We start from the raw sequence: 15,751 nt of genomic DNA, 5'->3' as shown, positions 1-15,751 counted from the left end.
ACCTTGCTGAGCTCCTGGACTCGGCGTCCAGCCGTGTCCCAAACATTTCAGCAGAGACACAACGTCATGCCGCTTCTTCCCACATGTTTACTGTGGGGGGGAAAGCCAGCCAGCCCCCTGGGGCCTGGCTCCCGAGCTCTGGGGAGAGCAGTAATTTGTGTGTCTGCTCTCTCAAGAGGTAAGAGGGGTGGCCTGAGAAAGAAGCTCACAAACAGCTAGACGTCCCGGAAAGGGAGGAGGAAGAAGGGCAGGCCGCCTGCTGCTTCTCTTTCGTTACCACACCGGCAGGCAGCCTCTGTCTTCAGGGATGGCGGGGACTTGGCGAGGCGAAGGCCAGTGGGGTTTCCGTCTCTTGGGCCCCTGACACCCTGCAGCAGCCTTTCCCAACCTGAGCTCTGATGTGCCTCCTTCATGTAATTTGCCCCTGCCTCCCCCTAGCAGGCCAGGCTGGGCAGCATGGTGAAAGGAGGAGCTCTGGGACCTCGGTCAGTTTATTTAGCTTCTCTGGCCTCAGTCTCCCCATCTGTCGAAGGGGTGCAGCAAACCCTTCCTTGCCTGAGGAGTAAGTGAACCTAAGCCACCATCCATGGTGAGCCTGCAACTAGTAGGTGCTTCGTTAAGTTGTAATTCACAGGGACCAGGTCACATACTGGTGGTTACTGGTTATTTTTATTCATTTTCCTGGCTTGTCTTAAAACAGAGGTCAGAAGCTTTTTCCTGCAAAGGCCCAGCTAGTAAAAGCGTTAGGCTTTGTGGGCCATGCAGACTCCTGCAATGATTCACCTCAGTCACTGTGGCACAAAAGCAGCCCCAGACAATACGTGGATAAAGGGCTGTGGCTGGGTTCCAAGAAAACTTCATCTGTGGAAGGAGGCAGTGGGCTGGATCTGGCCCGCAGGGCCTGAGGTGGGCAGCCCCGGTCTGAAGAGTCCCCCTGTGGCCTCTTTCTGGTCATTATTGAAGTGGAGCTCCTGTTCACATGTGTGATGCCCATTTGGGTTTACCCCTCTGTTAGTCGCCCATTCATATCCTTTGCCCTTTATCTATGAGGTTCCCAGCCTTCTCTGGTTGATTTGTTGGAGCTTCTTGTATATTCTAGATAGTTATCCCTTGTTGGTTTTAGACATTGCGGTGCTTTTTGTATGTGCTGTCTGCCTGTGGCCTTCTTGTTGAAAGGAAGTTATAGTGCTTTTTGGAGGGTTTGAACCTGAACCCCCTTTCCACCCTAGGACAAAGATATCCCCCTGCATTTTGTGTGGTGAGTTTTAGTTTTCCTGTTCATATTTAGGTCTTTAATCCATCAGGAGTTTATTGTGGTCTAAGTGTGAGTAGGGATCCAATTTTATTTCCATTCCCCGCAAAATGGGTTCCCTGCACCATCTGGAATTCTCCACGTGGTCATTCATCATCCGTCACATACTAAGTTCCCGTAAACACACGGTCCTCTTATGTGATTTCTGTTCTCTTCCACGGGTTCTTCATCTGTGTCTTCAGCGTGGTAGTTCCACGCTGTCTTGGTTACTCTGGCTTTGCAGTATGTCTTTATAGCAGGCGGGGGCAAGTTCAGATTTTTCAAGAGACAACAGAAAGCCAGACTTTTATGTGAAAGATCCTAATATGTTAGTGTTGGCACATGATTCCATTGAATAAAACACAGTGCTGGCCAAGCCAAATGTATCCAGGGGCTGGTTCCGGCCCGTGGCTGCCAGTTGGCACGTGGCCGAAATCTTCCCACGTGAGCCTGACCACGTGCTTGTGTGTCTGTGGGTTTGCAGTGCTGGAGAAGAGTGAGTTCAAGGATGAGTCGCAGTACTTCCGCTTCCACGCAGACGAGGAGATGGAGGGGATCAGCAGCAAGAACAAACAGCTTCGCAACGACTTCAAGCTGGTGGAGAACATTCTGGCCAAGCGCCTGCTGGTAGGAGCAGAGCTGAGCTGCCGCGTCTTCCTTCCCAGACCCACCTTCTGATATGGCTTCAGATGTGGCTGGAAGACCTTCAGATGCGGGCTCAGCTTGGAGCACCCAAGAGAATGGGTGATTCTAGGTGGCGGCTGGCAACGCTGCCAAGAGGCCAGGTCACTTCACTGGCCAAGACTACCTTCCTCACAAGAGAGATCGGGCTGTCTAGCTTTTCCTTTCCATCTCCCCTTGTCCACTCTCCATCCCAGCCTCACATTTGCAGAGAGAATGGCCTCCTGAGATGACTCACCCTGCAGACCAAAGCCTTAGTTTTCTGGGCTGGCACCCTGTCCATCCCGTTGCTGTCAATGTCCTTGCAGTTGAGGTAGAACATTTATGTGCAAACCCTAAGATGTTAGTGTTGGCAGCCTGTTCAGATAGTTTGCCTGCCAAGCCCACCAGGTCCTGTTCCTCTGCTTACTGTGAGCAGCAGCCTTCATCTCAATGCCTGGACCCCGTGTCTCTTGAGCAATCAAGAGACAGCTCAGAGAGGTTAGGTCTCTTGCCGCAGCCGGAGTTGGGGCCAAATTCTGAATACTGTGCAGACAGCTCCATTGACTTCTCTCCTGCAGTACTTCTTGGGTTGCTTTTCCTTGCACTTCCTGTTTCTCCTACTGTAAAGCCCTCCCATGCTCCCCGTCACACAGATAAAACCCAGTCTCTTACGGCCTACAAGACTCTTCCTGCCTCTCCAGCTTCCTCTCCTGTTCTCTCCCTTTCCTTGCTCCTCCCCAGCCACTCTCATCTGCTTTTTATCCTCCAGTACCTTGGACCTGACTCAGGGCCTTTGCACATGCTGTGCCCTCTTCCTGGATCACTGTCCTTGTTCTTTATATAAAAGTTCTGTTCCTCACTTCATTCAGTCTTGGCTCACATATCGCCTTTTCTGCCCATGTCACACCATGTTCTGTCCTTTTAAGTGCTTTATTTTAATTCAAACTTCATATTCTATATCTGTTTCTCCTCCCCCACTAGATAGCTGTATGAGGGCAGGAACTGTCTATCTTGTTCAATACCGTTTCCAGCGCCCAGTGAAATACCTGACCCATATAATAGGCAGCAGCTCAGCAGACAATGGTTGAACGTATAAATGTGTTTCCCTGTGGCCCCCCACCCCAAACCCCAAAGCCTCCCAAGCTGCCTGCCAAGTTCTTGGTGGCTGGACACCTTTAGATCTAGTTTGTTCATTAGGCCAGTACATTTTTTTAAAAAAATATGTTTTTATTGATTTCAGAGAGAGGAAGGGAGAGAGAGAGACAGAGAGAGAGAAACATCATTGATGAGAGAGAATTATTGATCGGCTGCCTCCTACATGCCCCTCACTGGGGATCAAGCCTGCAACCCGGACATGTGCTCTGATTATGAATTGAACCGTGACCTCCTGGTCCATAGGTCGATGCTCAATCACTGAGCCACACTGGCCAGGCTAGACCAGTGCATTTTTATTGAGCACCTACAGCATGCCAGCAGGTGGGAGACAGTGGTGCATGACTGAGAGACTGCCCTTAGGTTGGGAGGAGAAAGAGGAGACAGGTGATGAAAAGTCAACACGGAATCAGCACCAGATTGAGGTAGGAGCTAGGTGGTGTGTCTTCACAGATAGGTATAGAGCACCTACTGTGTGTCCTGGGTGCTGTTTATTCTGTTCCGTTATACTCCTCACCCCATACCCCTCCCCCATGTAGATCTGGGGCCTGAGGAGCCAGTAGGGTCACAGTCGTTTGGGGCCAAGGCAGGGCTGGCTCCAGGCCTCCATCCCGACTCCACTGCCTCACCGGGTCTCTCCTACTTCGGGCCCACAGATCCTGCCCCAGGAGGAAGACTATGGCTTCGACATCGAGGAGAAGAACAAGGCCGTGGTGGTGAAGTCGGTCCAGAGGGGCTCTCTGGCCGAGGTGAGGCCTCTCGGAGGGGCTGTGGGGGGTCAGAGAATGAGGCGTCTCTCTACACATTCCTTGAGGCAGGCAGCAAATCCTGAAATGCCCCCCCCCCCCCCACTTGCTCATTGTTCATGTGGGGAAACTGAGTTCAGGGCCATCTTGTCGACCTTCTCCTGGAGCCGGGACAGCCCCTCTGCTTAGGGCTGTCCTCTCAGTGTGTGTGCGACTGGCTCCCTCTGCTGGCCCGATGGGGGAGGTGCAAGGAAGAGGTTCTGAATCAGCTGTGATACGGGAAAAACTAACCCTCCGTGGCCTGAGTAAGACAAGTTTCTTGCTGTCATGGACACAAGGTCTGCAGGAGGAAGGAGAGCGAGTCTGTGGCAGGCCAACGCTGCCGCCCCAGGTCCTCTCCGCTGCCCCCTGGGGTGTGCGGCTGGGTAGGGAGAGGCACCTGTCATGTCCAGGTGCCTGCTTGTGTCCGTGTAGTGATTAGGAATCAGTGTAGCCACCTGCCCGCCCCACAGTGGCTGGAGCCATAGGACTTTGCTTTTCTAATGATCTAAGCGGTTAGAAGGAGGTGGTTGTGAGTCTTGGTTTAGGGTTAACATCTCTTTGACTTGGCTGGCCAAGCCCTCCTGGTCACAAGGGGGCTGCCCCAGTTCGATGCCTCCTGTCCTCACACGGCAGGGTGGGAAGCAGGGGCAGGCCACAGCAGTTTCTCCTTGAGGGAAAACGTCTTTTCTGTTAGTGCCTCCAGCCGGCTTCCCTTCATAGCTCCGTGGCCAGAACCAGCCTCACCAGCCTGCAGAGGGGAGGGACTGCTTACCACACAGGGGCGCTGGTTGCCCTGGGGGTCACTCTGGTCATGCTTAGTCCCTGGGGCTGGGGCTGTGAGGAGGACAGGAGACTAGCAACCTGGTGTGCATGTCTCCCCGCCAAGATGGCTGGCCTGCAGGTGGGGAGGAAGATCTATTCCATCAACGAGGACCTGGTGTTCCTGCGGCCCTTCGCAGAGGTGGAGTCCATCCTCAACCAGTCTTTCTGCTCCCGCCGCCCCGTGCGCCTCCTGGTGGCCACCAAGGCCAAAGAGTGAGTGTCCCCAGGGGCCAGGTGTCCACCGACCTTCCTCAGGTCGAGGAGTTGCCTGAGTGCTAGGGATGGTGGGGGCTCATTCTGCAGGTACATGACACGAGGCTGCTGCCTTCAGTCGTTCAGCAGGTGTTGATTGTGTGCCTGCTGTGTCTAGTGGTGCTTCAGGCTCTGGGGATCCAGCCATGTCTGGATGGGTACATTTCTCCCCCTCATAGACCTCAGTCTGGTTGGAGGGTAGAGCAGGGGACAGACGGACACAAACAGTGGAGAAGTAAGAGGCATACGGGACCAGCTGGTAGCAAGTGTGGGCTGATACCTAACGCTGGGAAAGAAGATGGGCGGTGTGGAGGGATGGTGGTCGGGGTGCCACTGAGCACTAAGGTGCAGGCCTGACGGAGGTGAGGAGGGAGTCAGGGGACTTGCGGGGGAAGAGGGCTCCAGGCAGAGAAAACAGCCGATGCAAAGGCCCGGGAGGAACCTGGCTGGTGTGTTTGAGGAATAGTGAGGAAGCTGATGTGCTGGAGCAGAGCATGCGAGAGGGAGGGGTGGGTGATGAGGTTGGCCAGACAATGGGGCCGGGCCCTGTAGGACCTTGTGTCCACAGTAATGACCGTGGAGCCACTGGTGAGGCACGATCTGATGTAGGTTCTGGCAGAGCCCCTCTGGCTGCAGGTGCAGACCAGACGGTGGGGGGCAGAGGTGGAAGCAGGGGAGCAGCGAGGAGGCTGCTGGCCCAGCCTGCATGGCAGCAGGGCTGTGGTGAGAAGTGGTTGGATACCAGATATAGGTACAGGGAGAAGCGTTTTCTATTTTAAAAATTGTGCATTTGGTTTCCACTTCTCCCTTCTATTTAAGGCAAATGCTTCCCAGTTTTCTGTTGACAGGCGGGATGGAAAGTTTTAATATGATTATTTCAGTAGAAAGGCAAGTCAATTTAGGGAAAATGATTGATTGGTTGGCTGGAATGTGGAAGTGGCAGAAATCACCCAAGTGGAATGAGCCTGTCTTAAGTCTGACAACATCTGGGGTTTGAGAACAGGCTCCCAAGAGCCTGGCTTTCTCTGGCTGGTGGGGACGAGAGAGGCGATCCTGAAGGCCATGGTGGGGGACATGCGCTTGGGGAAGCAGGCAGCTGCATTGAGGCCCCTGGGTTAATGATGCCCATGCACAGTCCTGAGCAGGGGCCACCTGCTCGGCTCTGGTGTCCCACCTGCAGATTGGCCAAGACCGGGGCTTTCAAACCGTGTTCTCTAGAGGACACGTGTGGGCTTTTTTCTAGAGTCAGCACCAAGATGTGGGGATCACTTCTCACTCTTCCATCTGTGGTTGTTGAATAAAACTTCACCGGCAGAGGTGTTCTGGCCACCAAGAGGCCTCCTCCCATGAGGAGGGATGGAAAAGGGAGAGGGGGACCCGGGATTTCTGTGTGTGGACTGCAGCTCCAAGGGCAGGCCGTGCTTCAGATGAACTGGAGACCCTGGTGGTGGGGGCGTTGGTTAGGCTAAGCGAGGTTTCTCTGTATATCCGGGAGCTGGAAAGCCTGGCACTGCTATGATTTTGGGCCGGATTTCCCAAAAGTCCTGGAGGCAGGGGCTCCTTGGGGTGGCCTGCTGGGCTGTTGGGAGTGATGCTGCTTTTCCTTATGGCTGCTTCTCCTGCTGCAGGATCGTCAAAGTCCCTGACCATCCGGAGGCTTTGTGCTTCCAGATCCGTGGAGCTGCCCCGCCCTATGTCTATGCTGTCGGGAGAGGTGAGTGGGAGCCTAACAGACAGAGGGGAGCTTTGGGAGACCCATCTGTGTGTGAGATAGGAGTTCAGAGCCGCCCAAATCATTACCACCAGGCCTGTGCTCATAGTGCACCATTAGCACTTACTTTCTTTGCTTGAGGCCAAGGCTTGCAAATGCAAACACCTATGGGGGTCAGGCACTTACAAATGAGTAACTGAGAGGAAGACAATAGGGAGTGGTGAGGACTATGGCGAGGTGAAAAATACCCATTTACTCGACAAGAGACCCTATTCCTCAGCTCAAGCTCATGGCCAGGCAGGAACTTACCAAAAGTCACACAGTTGGTTAGTGGCAGAGCCAGGGTTTGAACCCAGGCCCCTGGGGTCCAGGCCTGTGCTTGTCAACCATCACACCGTATGGGCCTGATATTATTTCATGTACAGACAAAGCTTGGCATTTCATTTGCATTTACAGACCCTTCATATCAACCACACAGAATCCTGGGGTCCACGGCCTATAGTTTGGGAATTGTGGTATACCAGCAGCTGAGAAAACATGCATTTGGAGTCCTATAGACCTGGGTTTGACCCTGGCTTCTCCTAGCAAAGTGACCTTGAGAGAATTACTTTGCCTCTTTGAGCCTCTGTATTCCTGTCTACAAAATGGGCAGATCCTGGTCCCAGTATCACAGGTTGTTGCAGGATTTTAAAGGAGATGAAGTTTTAGAGTGAAACTAGTTGCTGTTTCTCTGAGCCCCAACTTCTACTTCTGCAAAATGGGGATGCCGGTCCCTGCCCTGCCTACTGGAGTGGGTCAGAGAGTGGCTCCTGGGTGGGAGGGATGGAGGTGGAGTGTTTGGGGGTGGGTGGAGGACAGTGTTCATCTGGATTCTTGCCCTTGCCTGCACTGCTCAGGCCCTCCACCTGGCATTCAGCCTCAAGCATTCCCATCTCCCTTAGGGTCAGAGGCCGCGGCCGCAGGGCTCTGTGCTGGCCAGTGTATCTTGAAGGTCAATGGCAACAACGTGATGAACGACGGTGCCCCTGAAGTCCTGGAGCACTTCCAGGCATTCCGAAACCGCCGAGAAGAGGCCCTGGTAAGCCACCCAGCAGCCAAGGGGATCAGGGGAGCCCTGCTCAGTGAGGGGGTGGGGCTGAGGGCCACCTTTCTCTGGAAAAAAGTCTGAAGGCATCATGGTGTTTGGGGTCAGGGAGGGCTGGTGGGACCGAGCTGGGCTTCGGCCCTCTGCCCCCTCTGCCTCCCTGGATTGGAGGAGCTGGGCTGTAATAGCTCCTGGCCTAGTTTTTCCAGGTGTGAATGGGTGTGATAAGACCCTCTTTTCTTACTACATAGGCTAGGCACGTTGGGCAAATGGTTATGTGGATGGTGAAAATTGATGTTGTACTTGGGTCAGGGGCTGGGGTTCAGTGGAAGGTGGTATTGTTTATTGGATTATCTAGTAAGTGTTTATTGAGCACCTGCTGTGTGCCTGACACTTTCCTAGGCCCTGGGGCCACAGGAGAGACACGTTTTCTGCACCCATGGATCCGACTTCCATTTTCAAAGGCTCCCCCCTCCCCTGGCACCTGTGTGGCATATAGACTATAGAGGGTGAGGGCTGAGGGTGACTGGAGGTCCCTCGGGGAGGTTCCAGAGCGAAGCCTTGGGGGCCTCTCCAAAGGAGGTGTCACCGCAGGCTAAACGCCTGAGCTCTGGAGTTGGGGAACCGTTGGCACCTTTGCCGTCCCTTCCTCCCTGGGCTCCCAGCACCATGGCTGCCCCTCTTGCTCTGCTCCCCTCACAGGGTCTGTACCAGTGGATCTACCACACCCATGAGGATGCTCAGGAGGCCCGAGCCAGCCAGGAGACCCCTGGCGAGGACCCAGGTGGTGAGGGGGCCCGGGAGGAAGACCAGCCCGACTCAGGTAACAGGACAGGTGGGCAGTGAGCTAGAGACTCCAGCGGGGAGCGGGGTCCTCTTCTGTGTCTACACTCCCTTGTGATCCCATCCTGACGCCATCAGTTCTGTGTTCGTTTCTGATGGCTGCTCTGACAAAGCACCGCAGACCTGGTGGCTGAGAACAGCACACATTCACTCTCTTCCAGGCCCGGAGGCCGGAGTCTGAGATGAGGCTCACGGGGCTAGAACCGAGGTGTCAGCAGGGATGCATTCTCTTTGCGGCTCTAGGGGAGAACTAATTTACTTGCCTGTTTCAGCTTCTAGAAGCTGCCTATGTTCCTTGGGTCACGGCCCCCTTCTTTCATATGCGGAGCCAGCAGTGTGGGCCCGAGCCCTTCTCTCCTTGCCACCTCTCTAACTCTGCCTCTTCTGCTTCCATCTTCCCCATGTAAGAGCCCTTGTGATTACATTGGTCTACCTGACTCATCTAGGTTCATCTCACTGTAAAGCCATCTGCTTAGAGCAGCGGTTCTCAACCTGTGGGTCGCGACCCCTTTGGCGGTCGAACGACCCTTTCACAGGGGTCGCCTAAGACCTTCCTGCATATCAGGTATTTACATGATGATTCATAACAGTAGCAACATTACAGTTTTGAAGTAGCAATGAAAATAATTTTATGGTTGGGTCACAACATGAGGAACTGTATTTAAAGGGCCAGAAGGTTGAGAACCACTGGCTTAGAGCCTTAATTCCATCTCCAACTGTAGTTTCCCCTTGCCATGTGAGAGCATATAGTCCAGGGATGAAGATGGGGTTGTCTTCGGGGCCATTATTCTGCCTACTACGACCTCCCACATTTATCTCTCTAGTGCAGTCTCAGCCCTGAACTCCACACCTGTCTTTCTACCTCCCCTGCTCCCCGATCCAGTATCTAACAGGCATCGCAGACTCCGCATGGCCAAAACAGAAACTCCTGAACTTCCCCTGAGCGTCCCATCTTCATCTTTCAGATTCTTAGGTCCTAGATCTTGGAGTCCCCTCAACTGTTCCCTTTCTTCTGACTTCCTCCACCTTAATTCCAGAAGCGCACTTTGTTGCCTCTGTCTTCCTCATGCACCCAGAGAGATACCACTTCCCACCACCTCCATTGCTGCCTGGTCCAAGCCACCGTCATTTCTCACCAGGACGAATGCAATGGCTGTTCATTATCCTCCCTGTCCTGCCTTACCTCTCCTCCTATGGGCTGTTCTAAAAAAACCAGAATAAAACATTCCAGTGACTCCCATCCTAACTCAGGACAAAGACCAAGTCCTCATCATGGTCTTCAACCTCACCTCTCATCACTTTCCTGTTTGCCCTCTCTGCTTCATCCACTCCAGCACCAAATGTACTCCTACCCCAGGACCTTTGCACTTGCAGTTCCCTCTGCCTGGAATGTGTTCTTTCTGAGTACTTCTTGCCTCATTCACCTCTCTTCTCAGATGTTACCTCCTCAGAGTGCCCTTCTGTCCCAGAGTCTCCTTATTCTATCCTATCCTATCCCATCCTATCCTATCCTATTCTTTTTCTTTACTGCATGTATTAGTTAACTATATATCATGTAGTGCCTTCTTTGTTTTTTAGGTATGTCACTCCCTAGCTGTGACATACCTCGTCATGTCGCCTCGCTGGGCCCATGTTGATTGGGACTGTATCTGGGCTACATAACAACAGTAACTCAGGAACCTGAAAAGTCTGAGTAGGGTCATGTAAGCTTCAGATCTGGCTCGATCCAGTGCTTTCTGTAGTCTCCTAAGGAGTCTCTTTCTCTCTAGTTTTCAGCTCTGCTCCCTCTGTGTTGGTTTTCCTTTTACCTGCTATTTTATCCATGCAGTGGCTCTGGCAGCTTGGAATCCAGTTGAAAAGAGAATGTCTCCAGCTCTTTGTAGATCCAGCAAAAGTCCCAGACTTGACTCTCATTGGCCCAGCTTGGGTCACGTGCTCATTCCTGAGCCAGTCACTGTGAATAGAGGAAATCTTCAGCTTGTGCCTTTGGTGAATGATGCAGGTGTGGGGGGGCCTCTTCTAAGCCACATAGACCGGGATAGGGCACACGGGTTGATTTCTAGCGGGACAATGTAGGACAAGGTGTGAATAATAGTAGGCTGGCAAAATCCAACAGAGCTGCAGCACAGGCTTCCGTTCCCCATCTGTCTGACGGGAGCTGTCTGTGGTGCAGGGCCAGGGGGCTGGCTGGCTGTGGGGTGGAGTCCCCTCTTCAGGGTTGATTGTCCTTTTGGCTTTCAGCCTTCCCTCTGCTGTCCCTGGGTGCCCAGCTGAGCCTGCATGAGGACAGCCCTGTGGTTAGCCTGAATGTGGACAATGTGCACCTGGAGCACGGCGTGGTGTATGAGTACGTGAGCACAGCGGGCATCAAGTGTCACGTGCTGGAAAAGATCGTGGAGCCCCGTGGCTGCTTCGGCCTCACTGCCAAGGTCTGGTTGGGCACTGCCCTGGGGGTGGAGCAGCCTGATTCCCGTTTCCTCTGAGTTAGCCTGGAGCCCTGAATTCTAGTCTCTGCCCACGACATGGGATTTAGAAGAGTGGCTTATCTCTTTAGCCTCAGTTCACGCATCTGCAGAATGGGCCAGTAATAGACCTGACCTCATGGGGGTGTTATGAGGCACACAGGAATCTCTGTAGATAAACTGCTTAAGACCCTCCTTGGTGCAGGGCGTGTGCTTAGGAGTTGATGTTTCTGCAGATCCTCGAGGCCTTTGCTGCCGATGACAGCGTCTTTGTGCAGAACTGTGGGCGGCTCATGGCCCTGAGCAACAGCATCAGGACCATGTCCCATTTCGAGTTCCGTCACATCTGTGACATCAAGCTGGAGAGCATTGGCCAGAGGATTGCCTGCTATCAGGAGGTACCTTTACCCTCAACCTGGGGCATTTCTGTTATAAATGTCAAAACCCATCACAACTTAGCTTAGACAAATAGGAGACTTTATTGGCTTCTATTACTGAAAAGTCCAGAGGTGAACTTCAGGCATGGTTGTATCCAGGTGCTCAGACTATCATGCGAGCATGGCCTCTCTCCTTCTCTTGACTTTATTTTCCCATGTTGGCTCCACTGTCAGGCAGGCCTTTCTCATGTGGTGACAAAATGGCCCCCAGTAGCTGTACCCTTAGGAACCCCCGTAGAAAAGGAATCGAGAGCTTCTGTTGGCTTGGCTTGGGTCTCGTGCCTAGCTCTGTACCAGTAACTACAAGCATGGGGAGGCAGCCTTACTGTATGGGCTGTGGGTTGGGGAGAGATGGTTTTAGCTCACGTGTGCAGCTAAAATGGAGACATGAAGGTGGGTAAGTACTCAGAGGACTCAGATTTCTCCAGACTTTCCCTGAAATCTGGATCCAGTGAAAGGCAGTGCAGGGGAATCCACCTGTCCATTGGGGCTATTCATTTTGTCCAATTTGGAATGTCTGGCCTAGACCAGGATAAAGTGGGAACTGTGGGGACACTGGAATTCCCAGAGTCCTGGAGCATGGCCTCATGTCCCCGCCTCTGTCAGTTTGCAGCCCAGCTGAAGGGCAGGATCAGCCCACCCTTCAAGCAAGCACCCCTGGAGCCCCGTTCGCCATGTGGCCTGGACTTCTGCCCCACCAACTGCCACATCAACATCATGGAAGTGTCCTACCCCAAGACCACTCCCTCCATTGGCAGGTCCTTCAGCATTCGCTTTGGTCGCAAACCCTCCCTCATTGGCCTTGACCCAGAGCAAGGTAATTGCATGTGTCTGCTAGAAATTGTGTTTGGATCTCACACCACAGACACTCAAACAGAAACATGTCTGGAGGTCAGCGGTCCAGGGCTGGAATGGTGGCTTCACGGTCATCCAGGATCTAGGCTCCTCTCTTCCTACACCGTCATCTCTATGGTGTAGAGGTGGCTTTCATCCTGAAGGATGCCTCATGGTATAGAATGGCTGCTGGAGTACCAATCATCATGTCTGCATTCCAGGCAGGAAAAGATCACAGTAGTTAAAGGCATATTAACACTAAGCCAAAACTTTTGTCTTGAAGTAATCTAGGGGATTAAAATAATATTTAAAAGGGAAAATTCTCATATTTATTGGGAATCCTGGAAATGGGTTATATACTTCTAGCCAAGGGGGTTGTGGGCGTCTGGGCACGGTTTCCAAGTGAGCTCTCCCTTTATCCATGCAGGCCACCTGAATCCTATGTCCTACACCCAGCACTGCATCACCACCATGGCTGCCCCATCCTGGAAGTGCCTGCCTGCTGTGGATGGGGACCCTCAATGCCAAAGTCCCCGTGACAGCAGCTTTGGGCCAGCCAATGGGGCCCTGGGCCCAGAGGACCGGGGTCTGAGCTTTCTCCTCAAGCAGGAGGACCGTGAGATCCAGGACGCCTATCTGCAGCTCTTTACCAAACTGGATGTGGCCCTGAAGGAGATGAAACAGTATGTCACCCAGATCAACAGGTGAGCCCTGACCCCAAGAAGGAATTGAGTGTGTGTGTGTGTGTGTGTGTGTGTGTGTGTGTGTGTGTGTTAGAGTCAGGATTCTTTGTAGTGGAGGCTGCCCTGTACATCATGGGCAATTTATCAGCATCCCTAGATGCCAGGAGCACCTCTGTTCCCCAGCTGTGACAAACATTGCTAAATACCCCCTTGGGGGACGGGGGCAAAATCACTCCTGATTGAGAGCCACTGCTCTCATGAAATGATAGATGTAGGCAGCAATCATTAGCAGAGGCTGAAACTATTTGGGAAAAGGTTTGGGGGACTTTGGAACTTTAACAGAAAGAGAGATGGTGTCCCTTTTGGTGTAATGCAATGGGGCACACACACAGCACCATCTACAAAGTGTTCTTGCCAACAGAAATGGCACTGTTCTCGAATCAAAGAGCTAGGTCTCACTACTCAACTGTAGGACGCGGAGGATAGAGCAGTGGTTCTCAACCTTCCTAATGCCGCGACCCTTTAATACAGTCCCTCATGTTGTGGTGACCCCCAACGGTAAAATTATTTTCGTTGCTACTTCATAACTGTAATTTTGCTACTGTTATGAATCGTAATGTAAACATCTGATATGCAGGATGTATTTTCATTGTTACCAATTGAACATAATTAAAGCATAGTGATTAATCACAAAAACAATGTGTAATTATATATGTGTTTTCCGATGGTCTTAGGCGACCCCTGTGAAAGGGTCGTTCGACCCCCAGGTTGAGAACCGCTGGGATAGAGGATGGTGACATGGCACCCCGGGGACACAAGTGGCCAAATCCAGAGGGAGGGTGATTCTAGATGGAAATAACTGACGGGGGTTGGGGTGGGGAGCAGGTCCAGGGAGGAGGAGGAGGATCTGTTAGAGAAAAGACATACCAACCAAATGCAGTGTCTGGACCTGGCTAGGGTTGTGTTTCTAACACACCATCTGTGAAAAGACCCTTTGCAGACAACCAGGGGTATTTGACCATGGACTGGATACTAGATGGTGTTAAGGAATTACTGATTTGGTAGGTATGGTAACGGCAGTCTGGTTAGGTTCCAAACAGTGTTTCTCAGCCTTGACATTAAGGGCACCATCTTTGCGGTGTGGTGTGCAGTGTAAGGTAGTTAGCAGCATCCCTGGCCTCAACTCATTGGATGCAGTATTTCCCCTACCCCTGTCCCGCTCCAGTTGTGACAACTAACAAATGTCTCTGGACACTGACAAGTGTCTGCCCCTCAGGAAGTATGCTGAGTTGCGCAATGTTTCCTCTGGGAGGTGCAGAATCACCCTTCGTTGAGAACAATTGCTTTAAAAGAAAGTCCTTATGTGCTAGACACACATAGGGAAGTGTTTATAGGGGAAATTCATGATCGCTTAGCTAGGTTTTAAATACTCCAGAAAAAGAAAGAGCAACGGGAAAGACTGAGGAAACGAAAATGAACTCTGAGTTGCCATTGTTGAAGCTGGCTATGCGTGCCTGGCATTCTTCATACTGTTCCTTCTACTTTCTTGTATAATGGAAATTGTCTGTGATAAAAGAAAAAATAATGTAGGGGTTTGAGCCAGGAGAGTCTGGGTTTGAATCCTGGCCCTGCTATTTATTAGCTGTGTGACCTTGGACCAGTCTCTTGATTTCTCTGAGCCTCAATTTCCTCATCTGTAAAATGGAGCTGATCATAATACTGACCTCATTGAGTTGTAATAGGCTTTCATCAGCCAGGGTTTATTGCTCACATACAAGGTACCAGACACTCGTTTAAGCACTGTACATATTTTAACTCCCTTAATTTTCATACCAGCCTGGGACATAGATGCTGATATTACTCCATTGTACAGAAGAGGAAACCTCATCTCAGAGAGGTTAAATAATTTGCTGTAGGTCTCTAAGCTAGCAAGTGGCAGCGTCGAGATTTGAATCTGGGGTCTGTTTTAAAAACCTACGCACTTGACCATTAATGATACTCTGTGCCACGGGCTGACAAACTATGGCCTGTGGGCCAAATCCAGCCCACTGCCTCGTTGTCTTAAAGTCTCATTGGAACACAACCATGCACATTCATTCCCATGTTGTCTGTGGTGCTTTCGCATGAATGCGGCGAAGTTGAGTCATTGTAACTGAGATCGTATGGCCTACAACGCCGAAAAGATGTGCTCTCTGAATCTCTGCAGCAACTTTCCCAGTCGTGTTCTATGCCCTTGAACCTTGTGTAGCTTGGCCATGAAATAAAGAACCGCTGTTTCTCATGCCCCCTACAGGAGGGACGGGATAAGTGCTCCTGCGGAGTTGCCAGTGGGATTGTCAGGGATGGGAACACAGCATTTGATGGCTTCCTCTGTTAGGGTCAGAGGTGAGGCCTGAGATCAGGACCTTGCCTGGAGCCTCCATGAAGGCCATTAAATCCACTGGCATGTGCCTTTGAGTTCAAAGTCTTTGCTCCCGCAGGCTGCTGTCCACCATCACGGAGCCCACCTCGGGAGGGTCCTGCCATCCGCCCTTGGCTGAGGAGACCTCGTCCTCCCCACTGGTCAACGAAGAGAGCGAGATGGACAGGACCGACCACGGGGGCATCAAGAAAGTGTGTTTCAAGGTGTCTGAAGAGGATCAGGAGGACTCAGGTCATGACACCATGAGCTACCGTGACTCCTACAGGTGGGGGCAGCTGTGGGCGTCATCTGGGGTTTGACATGGGTG

The 15,751-nt window shown here is 52.2% G+C and overlaps 1 protein-coding gene across 6 annotated transcripts in view; it reads left to right on the top strand.

Moving 5' to 3' along the window:
• PREX1 (phosphatidylinositol-3,4,5-trisphosphate dependent Rac exchange factor 1) overlaps window positions 1-15,751 on the top strand; it is a 178,135-nt gene that overhangs the window by 143,227 nt on the left and 19,157 nt on the right. For 4 of the 6 annotated variants that reach the window (XM_036321002.1, XM_036320999.1, XM_036321001.1 and 1 more), the window contains exons 16-26: window positions 1,776-1,918; window positions 3,763-3,855; window positions 4,781-4,929; window positions 6,597-6,682; window positions 7,621-7,757; window positions 8,466-8,598; window positions 10,848-11,035; window positions 11,305-11,466; window positions 12,112-12,322; window positions 12,767-13,043; window positions 15,503-15,709. In XM_036321002.1, coding sequence (XP_036176895.1) covers window positions 1,776-1,918; window positions 3,763-3,855; window positions 4,781-4,929; window positions 6,597-6,682; window positions 7,621-7,757; window positions 8,466-8,598; window positions 10,848-11,035; window positions 11,305-11,466; window positions 12,112-12,322; window positions 12,767-13,043; window positions 15,503-15,709 — 1,786 coding nt within the window. The remainder of the gene's footprint in view (window positions 1-1,775; window positions 1,919-3,762; window positions 3,856-4,780; window positions 4,930-6,596; window positions 6,683-7,620; window positions 7,758-8,465; window positions 8,599-10,847; window positions 11,036-11,304; window positions 11,467-12,111; window positions 12,323-12,766; window positions 13,044-15,502; window positions 15,710-15,751) is intronic. The other 2 variants (XM_036321000.1, XM_036320998.1) reach the window with 1 other exon arrangement.

The sequence above is a fragment of the Myotis myotis genome, unplaced genomic scaffold, assembly GCF_014108235.1.
Source record: "Myotis myotis isolate mMyoMyo1 unplaced genomic scaffold, mMyoMyo1.p scaffold_m19_p_9, whole genome shotgun sequence".
Classification (NCBI taxonomy): Eukaryota; Metazoa; Chordata; class Mammalia; order Chiroptera; family Vespertilionidae; genus Myotis; species Myotis myotis.
The sequence above is the reverse complement of the archived record's forward strand: the minus strand, read 5'-3'. Positions and strand labels throughout refer to the sequence as shown.